Source organism: Ostrinia furnacalis, unplaced genomic scaffold (assembly GCF_004193835.3).
Source record: "Ostrinia furnacalis isolate ACB-3 unplaced genomic scaffold, ASM419383v2 OfSCF3063, whole genome shotgun sequence".
Taxonomy (NCBI): domain Eukaryota; kingdom Metazoa; phylum Arthropoda; class Insecta; order Lepidoptera; family Crambidae; genus Ostrinia; species Ostrinia furnacalis.
This window is the reverse complement of record NW_021133302.1, coordinates 384,989-397,388: the sequence shown is the minus strand read 5'-3', so window position 1 is coordinate 397,388 and position 12,400 is coordinate 384,989. Positions and strand designations below refer to the sequence as shown.

At 39.2% G+C, this 12,400-nt stretch overlaps 1 protein-coding gene across 1 annotated transcript in view; it reads right to left on the bottom strand.

Moving 5' to 3' along the window:
* Positions 1-3,457: 3,457 nt before the first annotated feature.
* The window catches only part of DCTN1-p150 (dynactin subunit 1), a 58,250-nt gene continuing 49,307 nt past the window's right edge, over positions 3,458-12,400 (bottom strand). The window contains exons 25-32 of the mRNA XM_028310688.1: positions 11,275-11,307; positions 10,758-10,796; positions 8,912-8,996; positions 8,196-8,358; positions 7,249-7,368; positions 6,251-6,361; positions 4,340-4,443; positions 3,458-3,645 (exon numbers count right to left, since the gene is read on the bottom strand). Coding sequence (XP_028166489.1) covers positions 3,561-3,645; positions 4,340-4,443; positions 6,251-6,361; positions 7,249-7,368; positions 8,196-8,358; positions 8,912-8,996; positions 10,758-10,796; positions 11,275-11,307 — 740 coding nt within the window. The 3' untranslated portion in view covers positions 3,458-3,560. The remainder of the gene's footprint in view (positions 3,646-4,339; positions 4,444-6,250; positions 6,362-7,248; positions 7,369-8,195; positions 8,359-8,911; positions 8,997-10,757; positions 10,797-11,274; positions 11,308-12,400) is intronic.

Genomic DNA, 12,400 nt, shown 5'->3' with positions numbered 1-12,400 from the left:
GTGAAACGCACCCTAGTGAGTGAACATTCATGAAATTATGCACTTTCCATCACTCACGCAGAGTCACTCGTCATGTACCTCGTACCGTTTTAGAGAAATCAAGCGTTGCTATTTGCAAAAAAATTTGGCCCACCCTATATGTGTAGGTAGCTTTATCTACCGTGGCGGGTGAAGCCGCGGGCAAAAAATAGTATTAGTATAGATTAATCTAATAAAATACCTGTGAGCACGATTAATAAAAATGGTAAAACGCTCCGTTTTGTATCTTTTATTAAATGAGTTGGTATTACACTACTTAATAAATTAATTATAAGCAATGTCTACAGTTCTCCACAAGCTATCTTTATAAATATTTATTCGACCAAATCCACGCGGGCTGCACGCGTTGGTTTGGTCGAACCTTGAGGCTGAGTTGCACCACCTAACTTTGACGATAACCGGTGTTTTTTGTATGAAGTTTGACAGATTTTTGACGTTTGTCAAAGTTAAAGTATGGTGTACCTCTGGTGCAACCCAGTCTATAAGTTCGTGAATGAAACTATAAGCACACCGTCACCAAATCTAACTACTACTTATTAACTACCCATTTGATAGTTAAGTATCAGAAACAAGTTTAATCCCAAGACTAAAGGGTTTACCTTCGTTAAGAGTTCGTTCAGTTAATTAAACTGACCGTGGGCAGTGGGCATGATCAAAGGATCGTAATGAGGGTAGTTTAAATTTAGTTTTAGTTTGTGGAACGTTTATTAACTCAGTATTTTTGGAAGATTAGCAACTTGTGGTTTGATTCCCATTATCCCTCGAGGTCCGGTTTCTGAATTGATATTTCCAGCTTGAGCGTAAGTAGGCAGTTAGGTAGGTACTCATCTAGGCTACTACTCAAATATGAATTTATTAAGAAAAGTTCTTTGTAAAGCACGGCCAAGCCAAAAATCTTAATCCAGTCGGGCCTAACAGAAAAGAAAGAAACACAAAATTTAGGCGGTCTTATCGCAATAAAGCGATCTCTTCCAGATAACCTAGAGGACAAATGTTAAGAATAAGGCTATCTAGTCCTACGTGGTTGTTGGTGTTGTACTAATAAAACACACAAACTCAATAAATAAGCGTTTATTTATATCAACGTAAGTACGACATAGACTATATTACAATCGATTACAATAATAATATGAACTCGTTATATACAAACAAAACTATATAATTACTTATAGCGTGCGTTCTCGAGAATGTATTTATTTATTTAACTATTAGGTGTCATAGAAGAAATGATGATAAGCAATAGGGAACAAATCATTAAATAAATTATTATTTTAAATCTTATCGTGGTAGCTCTATAGGCCTGCATCTCACCTGATGGAAAGTGATGATCAGGCCGAAGGTGGAAGCGAGCTTTATTTGGAATCCTCAACCACATCAATTAGTTAATTTCGTACTATTATAAATGCCAAAGAAACTATTTATTTGTCTATATTTTACATTTTCACGCTTAAAGGCCATAACAGACTTATTTTGAAAGGGATCAACACCGTATCACCTTTCGCGCGCTGTCAACCGCTAGGCTAGGCGTTTACGTTACGGTGCGGATAAGTGTGCGTTGCAGTATAGAGTTTCATACAAAGAATACTGGCCACCTCGAGTTGATACGGTTACGATCCCTTTCCGGGTTGATAAATTTGCTACGTCCAACAACTATACAACTGAAAGAATCGATATTTAGATGGTATCTGTTTGGGACGAAGTGAAAAAAATTGTGATACTTTTTATCCCGGTTTTAAAAAAAGTGACAAACACAATAGTCGCACGTGCGGAGCTTTGGGAAAAAGAGATTTGTATAAATGGTTGGCAAATCATCAAACCTGCTATGACCTTGCACAGAGGTTGTCAACTTTAACAAATAAAGTTATTATAGACGTATGCATGTGCTAAGAGGGGATTTTCCAATTTTCACCCCCTAAAGGGGATGAAAGTTCCCCGAAGGGGATAAAAGTTCCCTGAAGGGGATGAAAGTTCCCTGAAGAGGATGAAAGTTCCCTGAAGGGGATGAAAGTTTCCTGAAGGGGATGAAAGTTCCCTGAAGGGGATGAAAGTTCCCTGAAGGGGATGAAAGTTCCCTGAAGGGGATGAAAGATCCCTCAAGGGGATGAAAGTTCCCCGAAGGGGATGAAAGTTCCCTGAAGAGGATGAAAGTTCCCTGAAGGGGACGAAAGTTCCCTGAAGGGGATGAAAGTTCCCTGAAGGGGATGAAAGTTCCCTGAAGGGGATGAAAGTTCCCTGAAGGGGATGAAAGTTCCCTGAAGGGGATGAAAATTTCCCAAAGGGGATGAAAGATCCCTGAAGGGGGTGAAAGATCCCTAAAGAGGATGAAAGATCCCTGAAGGGGATGAAAATTCCCCTAAAGGAGTTGAAACGGGTTCAGTTTACGCGAAATAAGTTGCGGACAAAAGCTAGTTATAAATACAATTTGATGGACAATTTGAACGTCAATGCTCAAAAGATAAGACTTATTTTAAAAAGCGGGTAGATATCTCAATCTTGCAACTCGTCTCCCTCGTTCAAAGACAATCTATGGTTCGATCATAGAATGAATTTCCCAGCCAAATAAATTAATTTCCATTTGCCACTACCTTCTTAAAGTGATACATCCTTAAATGTGCAGGCATGACAGACATAGCAACTGCTACAACCAATTTCATACCATTCATAACAAAAAAAATCATACAAATCATTTTGCAAATCATACAAAAAATTAAAATACCTACTTAGGTCCTTGCACCACTTGCGGAAAGTTCATGATAGCCTATCTGGATGTTATCTGTCAGATAAACCATCGCTTTTTTTGAAGATAATAGTTTCACCATCTCTTTTTCAGAAGACACATCGGTATCAGTGAAAGAGACAAATATAACAAAACAAAATGAATTAAGACTAGCCCCAAAAGTTAGAATTTGTGAATATGTATTATTTTTCACAGTCAAATTTTTACAAATATGCGACAATGAAAACGGTAATTGTGGGACTTCAAACTTTATTAGGCTGTATATTATGATGTCTTTTATTTTACATGTTTTTGTTAGTTAAGAGATATTGCTTTTCAAAGTATTGAAATATTTTAGGAGACATAAATGCTTATTTTTAAATGATCCCAATGAAAACAAAATTCCTCTTATGTGTCACCATAGGGGTCACTTAAAAATTAGGGATTATGGTGAAAACTGGCAATAGTAGTCTGTTAAAGATCTCATTTATTGCACATAGTGTGTTAGGAGACAAAGATTCCCAAAGTATTGATACATTTTAACAGACTAATGCCCGTTTTCAACTTCAATTCCTAATTTTTAAGTGACCCCTAAAAACAAAATTCCTGTTATGTGGTACTATAGGGCTCACTTAAAAATTAGGGATTGATGGTGAAAACGGGCAATAGTTTCCCAAACTGTTTACTTTGTTCGAGCTTATTTAAGGGAATTGCAACTTTAATTATTATTAGGCTGTATGTTAAGGTGTCTTTTGTTTTACACATAGTGTGTTAGAAGACATAGTTTCTCAAAGTGTTGAAATATCTACGCGGCGCATACTGTGTGGTCTAGCGGCCGTAGTTCCAACTTCACGTCGTCCGACTGCAGTTCTGCTACTATGTCGCGTAACCTGCGAACAGAATTGGGTATTAGAGTTTAAAGTAGTAATTTTATTATTAGAAGTCGACTTATCATGACTTGTATGTGTCTCGTTCAAGTCTCGTATACATAAAGACAGTACTAATTTCAATAAAAATTCCCAAATTTTAAGAAGTAGCCCTAATGAGAAGTATTTCATTAGCGAGTCGGTTGCCATAATGAGAATTAGCCCTAATGCGCTTAAAGGATACGTTTAGTGCTTGTGTTACCACAATAGTCGTGCGGCGGCGGGGATCGAACCCGCGTTCCTAGGATCACGAGTCAGCCAATGCGACACCTTTATCGTTCGGCCATCGTCGCTTCATGTACGGGACTATTCCCACTTCTCGTTCCCACCGCTGCAACTCCTGTGTAGCCAGGATCTACAGCAGCGGTTCCCAAACTTATTTAGTCTACTGCCCACTTTGAGAATAAATTATTTTTTAGCGCCCCCCATTTTTGTAGTCAAGAGTCGAGCTCAGTCGGTGTCTAAGAGTTCTCTTAGTAGATGACGCCTCCCAAGCCTCTACACAACGTCCCGATTTTTTTATGGGTCTCTTACCGCCCCCCTTTAATCCTGCAGCGCCCACAAGGGGGCGGGGGCGTTATCGCCCACTTTGGGAAAGACTGATCTACAGGTTGACCAGTGAAGGTCAAGTCTTACTAGTCTCCTATACGTGTCTCACCTGGCCAGCTGAGTGGGCGTGACGTAGATGGTGTCTCCACTGGGCGCGTCTCCCGCCGCCGGGTAATGTATGGTGCCGACGTCCACCGACTTGCCGGTGAGAGCCTGGAGGAATAATTAGTTAATTATTGATATCTTTAACAATATCATGAGAGAACATTACTATGAGAAAGAGTAGCCAAATAAACATGGATTTGGTCTTGTGGGATATGATGCTCAACCACAATAAGGAAGCTAGATGTTAGTGCTTCCTTCCGAGCGGGTGTTATGCTCGGGGACCAAGGTCCAATTTACACCATCTTGGTTTGTCTATATATTATACTTGGCAGGATATAAAACTCCGTCACCGCGATGCAGGTTTGTATGAGCGGCGGAGTGTGCCATAGTGTAGTAGTAACAGCGCCATCTGTTGGTACACAGTTTGTAGTGGCGTATCGTCGGTGTCGCCACAGTCTTATTCTATGCAGGATCAAATGGCCTACAGCTGCTAGGAAAATCGGTTTTCAATATTGTAAGTCGAGAGATATCCGTTTCAAATTATTTCTATTTTCGGAAATTGATCACTTAAGAACACCTCCATTGAGAGGGAAACTCAGGATAATCCTATTGGGCGAACTGCGGACGAATGACCCATTTTAAGACAATAACTTGCGGCTTCGTTTCAATCAATGGCCCCGGAGTACACCGTCGGGTTTTAGTGGGTAGGCCCCGCCCTCTTGGCAGGGAGAGTCCCACATATTTTTTTTTTATTTATTTGTGTTGAGCGGCTATTCTAGTTCAATAAAGTCCTAGTATCACTGCGACCGTTATCGATCTATTGTGATCGCCGCTGTTTTCCTTACAGTTCGCCTCCGAGTCCTGCATCCATTAGGAAGTGCAGTATCTTTTGGGGGCGATATGTTTTACATCTTGTGGGCTTAGGATGTGTTTGCCCAGGTGTAAGCTCCGCTTGCGCATCAGAGGTCCGCAGTCCGTGAGAATGTGTAGTGGCGTTTCATCTGCCTCTTGGCACATCCTGCACGTTCTTGTTTCGGACAGTCCCATAGTGGACAAGTGCTTGTTTAAGCTGCAGTGTCCAGTGAGGGCTCGAACTAAGATGCGCATTTTGGTCCTACTCAGTCCTATGATCTGCTTAGAGCTTTTTCGATCATAGGCTTTTATGAGAGCTTTGGAATGAGTTAATCCTGGCGTGTCTGACCATGCCATAAAGGATTTGTTTAAATAGATGTTCTCCAGGGTCATTCGAGCGAGACTTTTGGGAACACCACAAAAGGATTCTGGACCATATTGTGTTCCCTCCGCTCCCGCTCTGGCTAGTTCGTCGGCATTTTCATTGCCCTCGATTCCCGCATGACCTGGAACCCATCTCAGCGTTACTCTGTTCCGTTCTACATAACCCACTGACTATCCCCATCGGCAAGTGGGTATGCAAAGCATTTCCCGACGGAAAAAAGGAGAGTCATATTGGCAAACAAATGAAGCTATTAAATAAAACAGTAAAACATTTTGTAGGAATTAATTAGGAATTCAAGAACTCAAGAAGCTCTATGGAGCGGGCTATGCTTGGTGTTTCTTTGCGAGATCGAATCAGAAATGAGGAGATCCGTAAACGAACTAAAGTCGCTGACATAGCCCGACGGATTAGCAAGCTGAAGTGGCAGTGGGCAGGGCACATAGTACGCAGAACTGACGGCCGATGGGGCAGCAAGGTTCTGGAATGGAGGCCGCGTACCGGAAAACGCAGCGTGGGACGTCCACCTACAAGGTGGACCGACGACATCGTAAAGGTAGCAGGGAAGCGCTGGACGCAGGCCGCTACCAACCGTGCGATGTGGAAGTCATTGGGGGAGGCCTATGTTCAGCAGTGGACGTCTTGTTGCTGAAATGATGATGATGATGATCAAAGACTCACCGCCGCTAGTTCTCTCGCAGGGAATTCGGCGAAGTCTGCCTCCACGCAACGCCAGGGCCGGTGCAGAAGCATTTGACTGCGCACCTCTGCTTGCAACGCCACGAGGCGATCCTGGAAGTAACAGTTTATTTATTTTTTTTTTTATTTTATTCAATAAGTACACATACAGGTTACAGTCATTTACATATCAAAATACATAAACAAAATGAACATTGTCTAGACTCCAACCTACAAGTAGCGTACATTTAAGTTACGATGATTTCATTTACGTTGCACAATTAATAAACACATACAAAATGCTTACGTAAATTAATTGTAGACTTACGGGACTATTCCCACCTCTCGTTCCCACCGCTGCAACTCCTGTGTAGCCAGGATCTACAGCTTGACCGCCATAAAAACCCAACCAATGAAGGTCATTTTGTCCCGGGGGAAAGTTAAACTGTCATTGGACCCGCAACGAAAATAATCAGAAGAACATAGGAGTTCGAAATTAAGGTTCGACTTCCCTCCATTGCAAAGCGGATGACAGGTGACCAACAAAGGTTGTTGTGTTCTTAATAGCTTGCAATTAATAGGTAGTAAAATAATGGACACCTTTAACTACCTCTGTACTCTAGTGGTAAGACCACCTGCTTCAGACGCAAAGGTCCCGGGTTCGATTCCCAGTGGGGGCAGATTTTTCTGTTCGGTTTGGTTGGTGGTAGGGCTTGTTCTAAGTCCGCCTGGCTAGCTACCACCATCTAACCTAAGTCAGTCGCTATAACAACAATGTTAACAGCATTGTTGTGTTCCGGCAATTGGAGGTAAGATAGCCAGTTCCTCCGTGGTTGAAGATTCCGGGTGAAGCTTGCTTCCACCTTCGGCCTGATCGTCACTTACCATCAGGTGAGATACAGGCCAAGAGCTTCCCCGTTGGTGATAAAAAAGCGGTGGGTAAGTTGGCTTTTTTATGCGAAGCCACGGGCAGAACTGTTGATAGCTATATAAGCGGTTACCTCTAGCTGCTTCCTGATCTCCTTCTGCTTGTCCTTGTGCTGTTGTAACGCGCGCGCGTATTTCCCAGGCTCTTCCGGGAACTTGACCAGGCCAGACCGCGCCACGAAGAGAGTCCACTCCTGCATACAATATACGGTTGATAAATAAATTATAAGGTGTTGTTTTAAATTGACTACCTCGGGTGGCAATTGAACTCAGGACTTTTCGCTAATAGGGTGACTACTCATACCGATGAGTTGTGGATACGTTCAGTAAGAGCCACAGCACAAAGTTTAGCGACTGTTGTACCCATTTAGCAAGCTTTCGGCATTATTCCCACCTCTCGTTCCCACCGCTGCAACTCCTGTGTAGCCAGGATCTACAGCTTGACCGCCAATAAAATCCCAACCAGTGAAGGTCAAGCTTCTCCCGGGGGAAAGTTAAACTGTCATTAGACCCGCAACGAAATTAATCAGAAGAACATAGGAGGAGTTCGAAGGTGGTTCCATTTAGCGAGCTTCCGAAAAGCGACTCAACCACCTCATTTGGCGTTTTAAAGTGTGATATACGATCGCTGCATTTGGCTTCTAAAAAGCGGCTAAATCGCCTTTAGCCGATGCTCAAACTAACATGTGTGCTGTGAATCTAAGGCTGCGATGCACCATCATACTTTAGCTTTGACAAACGTCAAAAATCTGTCAAACTCCATACAAAAAGCACTGGTTATCGTTATATTTGCCGTTAAAGTTACGTGGTGCATCTCGGCCTTAGCGAAAAGTCATGACTTTAATTCCTATTTGATTAAAATATGTTTTAGATGAGTTTAGCATCTCTAATACTAAAATTCCTGTGTATACTCCTGGGACCCGTGTATACTCCTGGGACTCCTGTATACATCTGGGACTCCTGTATTCTACGGGAACTTATGTATACTCCTGAAAACTGTGCCTGTGCTCTATAAACTCACCGTCTGCAACTTGGCCAGCTCTCTCTCGAGCTGCGCGGCCGCCTGCCTCCTAGCCAGGGCCGGCTTGGCGGTCGGGTGCTCCAGCGGCCGCAGGCTTCGGATGGTGGCTCTCTCGGCCTTCCTGCAGGCTGCCACGCGGGCGGCGCGCTCGCGCTCCACTGTCCTGAAGACAGAACAGAACACTTTACCTAAATTTAACACCTAAACCATTGTACCTATTCTTTGCAAATAAATATTTTGACTTTGACACTTAGGACCCCGTTCACCAGAGTAAAGTGTCAAGTAGGCCACACGATGCTTAAAGTCACGAGTAGCAACTAAACCATGGCACTGACAAGACCCTAAAATACTAAAATAATACGCTAAATTACTTCTTACTTTTACCTCCCAAATAATGTTAACAATGATGAGGGCGTAGTGTGAGTTTACGTCAAGCGCATTCGATGTCTATTGCGTAAAAAAGTGACATTAAATGTATGACGGATTGTACAACGCTCCTAGCGGAAACTTTCAAGAAGTAAAATTTTCATATATTTTTAACGCGCTCGCTAGTGAGGACGTTTCATGTAAACTCACACTAGCTCTCAGAAAGTAACTCGTGAAAGAGGCCCTGAGTCGTTAAAATAGAGAAACAAAGAGTTTCAGAATCATGGTCATCAATGATAACACTCAGTTATTGTAGACTGGTCTTTAGGCACTGATATATCTTGACTTACCAGCTGAGAACCTTCAACTGGTGCTGCAGAGCCTCATTGACTTCTCCAGCCGCGGCACCAGCCACCACCTTTACTGGCGTTTCCTCTGTCACACCACACGGAATATTAGATGATGCATAATAATGTACAACGCGATCTGAACCGTTTTGGCGTATTTCTATGATGATCGAGATGTGAGTGTAGCTGGATGATGTTGTTATTTTTTTGGGAAATGATCAGCACCAAGGTTAATGACTTCAAAGTACTTAAAAAGGCAAAATAAAGGACAGTTACTGCAGATTAAATGACATAAAATCAACAATAAATCCGTCATCTACAAGTTTAACCTGAGTTAATGAAAGTGTACGATTCGGTAAAAGTATTCCTTTTATAGTAAATTAATCGAGTAAACATTGTAAATGTTTACTCGATTTTCAAACAAAAAAAAATCGGTATAAAATACGCCAAAGCGATTTAGATCACATTGTAAAAATGTTTAACATCGAATAAACGAAGAAGCAGCCATGTCCACCGGCGATGCATGAATTAGGGTGTACTCTGAGCCAATAACTGACTTTGACAATATTAGTGCAACTTTCCGAGACAATTTGAGTAAATCTTTCTTTAACTACAATAATGATATCGCTTCGTCTATTTAGTCTAAGTTTTTCTTAGACTATCTTATGTTCAATTGTCGAGGTCTATTGGTGCAGAATTTACATAAGCGGGTCAGCAAATTCGGTTCTTTCGGTTTATAAACGGCAAAGCTTTTCTCGATGATGAATCTACATTACTCGTTAATCAGTACAGAGAATATTACTTCATACAGATTTTGGACCATATATCGTCGCGATAAAGTTCAAATTGAGGTCACAAAAATTCGGTTAAAGGTTACCTCACCTCAATTGAATCAAAATCAATTAATGCCGACCCACCTAACTGTACAGAACCCTGTAGCATGACGGTTATACACTTTGATCTTAGTTGGATGTATGAAAAATGTTTTGGAGAAAAATATGAACTTTTTTGTGTCAAAAAACTAACTTTTTGATGTTGTCCACAAATAAGGTCAGATTTCTCTCCTTTTTTACAAAATGTTAAAAAAAATAATGCCCATTGAAATGTGAAGAAAAAAATACTAAAAAGCAATATTTTTTAATAGAAGTATGTATGTATCATACATACACGTTTCCTTGTTTTAAAGTTAAAAAACAAAAAAATACGAAAATATATCAAGTATTTTAAGCATGAAATAGCAATGTAAAAGAAACTTTAACTAAACAAAAATAAATATCAATCTTCACAAATAAATGGGTCGGTTAAACTTAACGAAATGACGTCACATTTTTACAATCATGCAAGTTAACAACGAAAATTAAAATTAAAAATTAGAACATAAAAATTAGATTTTCATTCCATTCCTGTAAAAAAGCTGTAAGTAATTTCTTTATGTTAAAAAACCTTCCCTTCACTCTTTTTACCTAAAGACAATCACAAAATATAAAAACATAATTACTCCTCCCCTAAAAGAAATATACAAAAAAAAACCCTTAAAATAAATAAAATTACAAAATTTTCGCTTCTTTTAAATTGTATATTACTTACTAAACTACTAATCAGAAAAAGTAAAATAACTACAAAATGAATGTCGTATACTGAAACATTTCATTTATAGATGTAAAAAACTGCTTTAAAAAAGGATCAATTTAATAATAATTAAATTGATCATTATATTAACTACTTATATGTAGTTTTGATCTGCATGAGTATAAAAAAACGAATGGACGCAAAATAAATAAAAAAACAAGTTCATGCAACACCGACACGTTAAAACATGTATATTGTATACAACAGTGTATAATCTTACGTATTATTTCTTTTGGCGTCGCTACGGGCGTCGGCACCGCTATGACAAATATATATTTTAATATACATAATAAATTTCTTGTATACAGGGTGTTAGGTAAATGGGTATATGAGCCGACACTAGCCCATGTTAACATGGGCATATAAATGGTATGGTGAAGTCAGAAAATTGATATCTTCATTTTAATTATTTTAATTTTCATACAAATCGGATTTTATAAAATTTATTTTGTATGAAAATTAAAAAAATTAAAATGACAATATCAAATTTCTGACTTCACCATACCATTTATATGCCATGTTAACATGGGCTAGTGTCGGCTCATATACCCATTTACCTAACACCCTGTATATCACCCAATAAAATATATACAACAATTATACGTCAACGGGAATCTACGAGCTTTTGCTATCGGGTAAATATCTCAGTATACAATTGAGATACACATTTTTATATGAATGTATACAAAGCAGTGTAAGGGAAGGCATGCAGGTTAGAACATATACGCGCATCTTACGTGCGTAGTCTCGGACGACAGGCGGCGCCACCGCTGCACGTACAAACAAGTTTTTAGTTTCGTATACTTTGTATATAAAATATGAAACACACTTGAAAAATGTATACGAGGTTTATGTCAGTATTACGGCAAACTGGCGAATTGTGATGTATCCATTGTATATTTCACACTGTTATGTTTGTATACAGATTATGACACTCCATTAAGCTATAAAAAACATGTAAGTTGTGATTGAGTATTGTCATGACGGCGTAAGTTGGCCATAAGTCTTTTTAAAAGTACAAATATCTTAAAAATCTCAGTTAGCGACTTTTTGACACGAAAGTGCCTGTTATTGTTTGTATTGTGTTTATTGTCATGTGTCATTAGTGTTTCTATATTTTAAAATATGAATGTGAAAGATTTATGACCATATTAAAAAAGTTCATCTATAAAATAAATATATTTTATATTTTCTAAAATAACTATAACTTTCACTGGCTTAGAATGCCTTTAGCATTAAATTCGCCAAATTAGGTGGCGTTGAATCAATTAATAATTTACTTTACAATTTTTCTCATAATAAGTATCACAAATCTTATCTTTGTGTAAAAAGTCAGTATTCTTTTTTAAACTTATTTTAATAATCTTAAAAAATACTGATGATTCTCACGCCATCACATCACATTCTGGTTTTTATTTATCACCTAGTACAATAGGCCAGTTACCTAAAAAAAAAACTTTTACGCCCTTACTAATAAAACTTACACGCTCGTTGAACAGTGTTTTAAAGTGACGTTTAGTATTTAAATGTCATTTTAAAACAGTGTTCAACAACTGTAACTTTTTATTGGTAAGGGGGTCAGTCAGTAAATAACATTATCAAGAAATATTGGACACGTATATGTATTTTAAATTTATATTTGTCAATCAAAGAAGTAATTACGAAGTTATGGTGCGTTGAAGTTCCGCGTGACGTCATAAAGTGCTACACTTTTAAGCACGCCTTGACGTCAAGGGCAATTAACATTAGTTTCAAAAAGTGAAGAATACGTGTCGAGTATTTTTTGATAAGGTAATCCACGGACTAATGCCCGTTTTCACCATCGATCCCTAATTTTTAAGTGACCCCTATGGTAACACATAA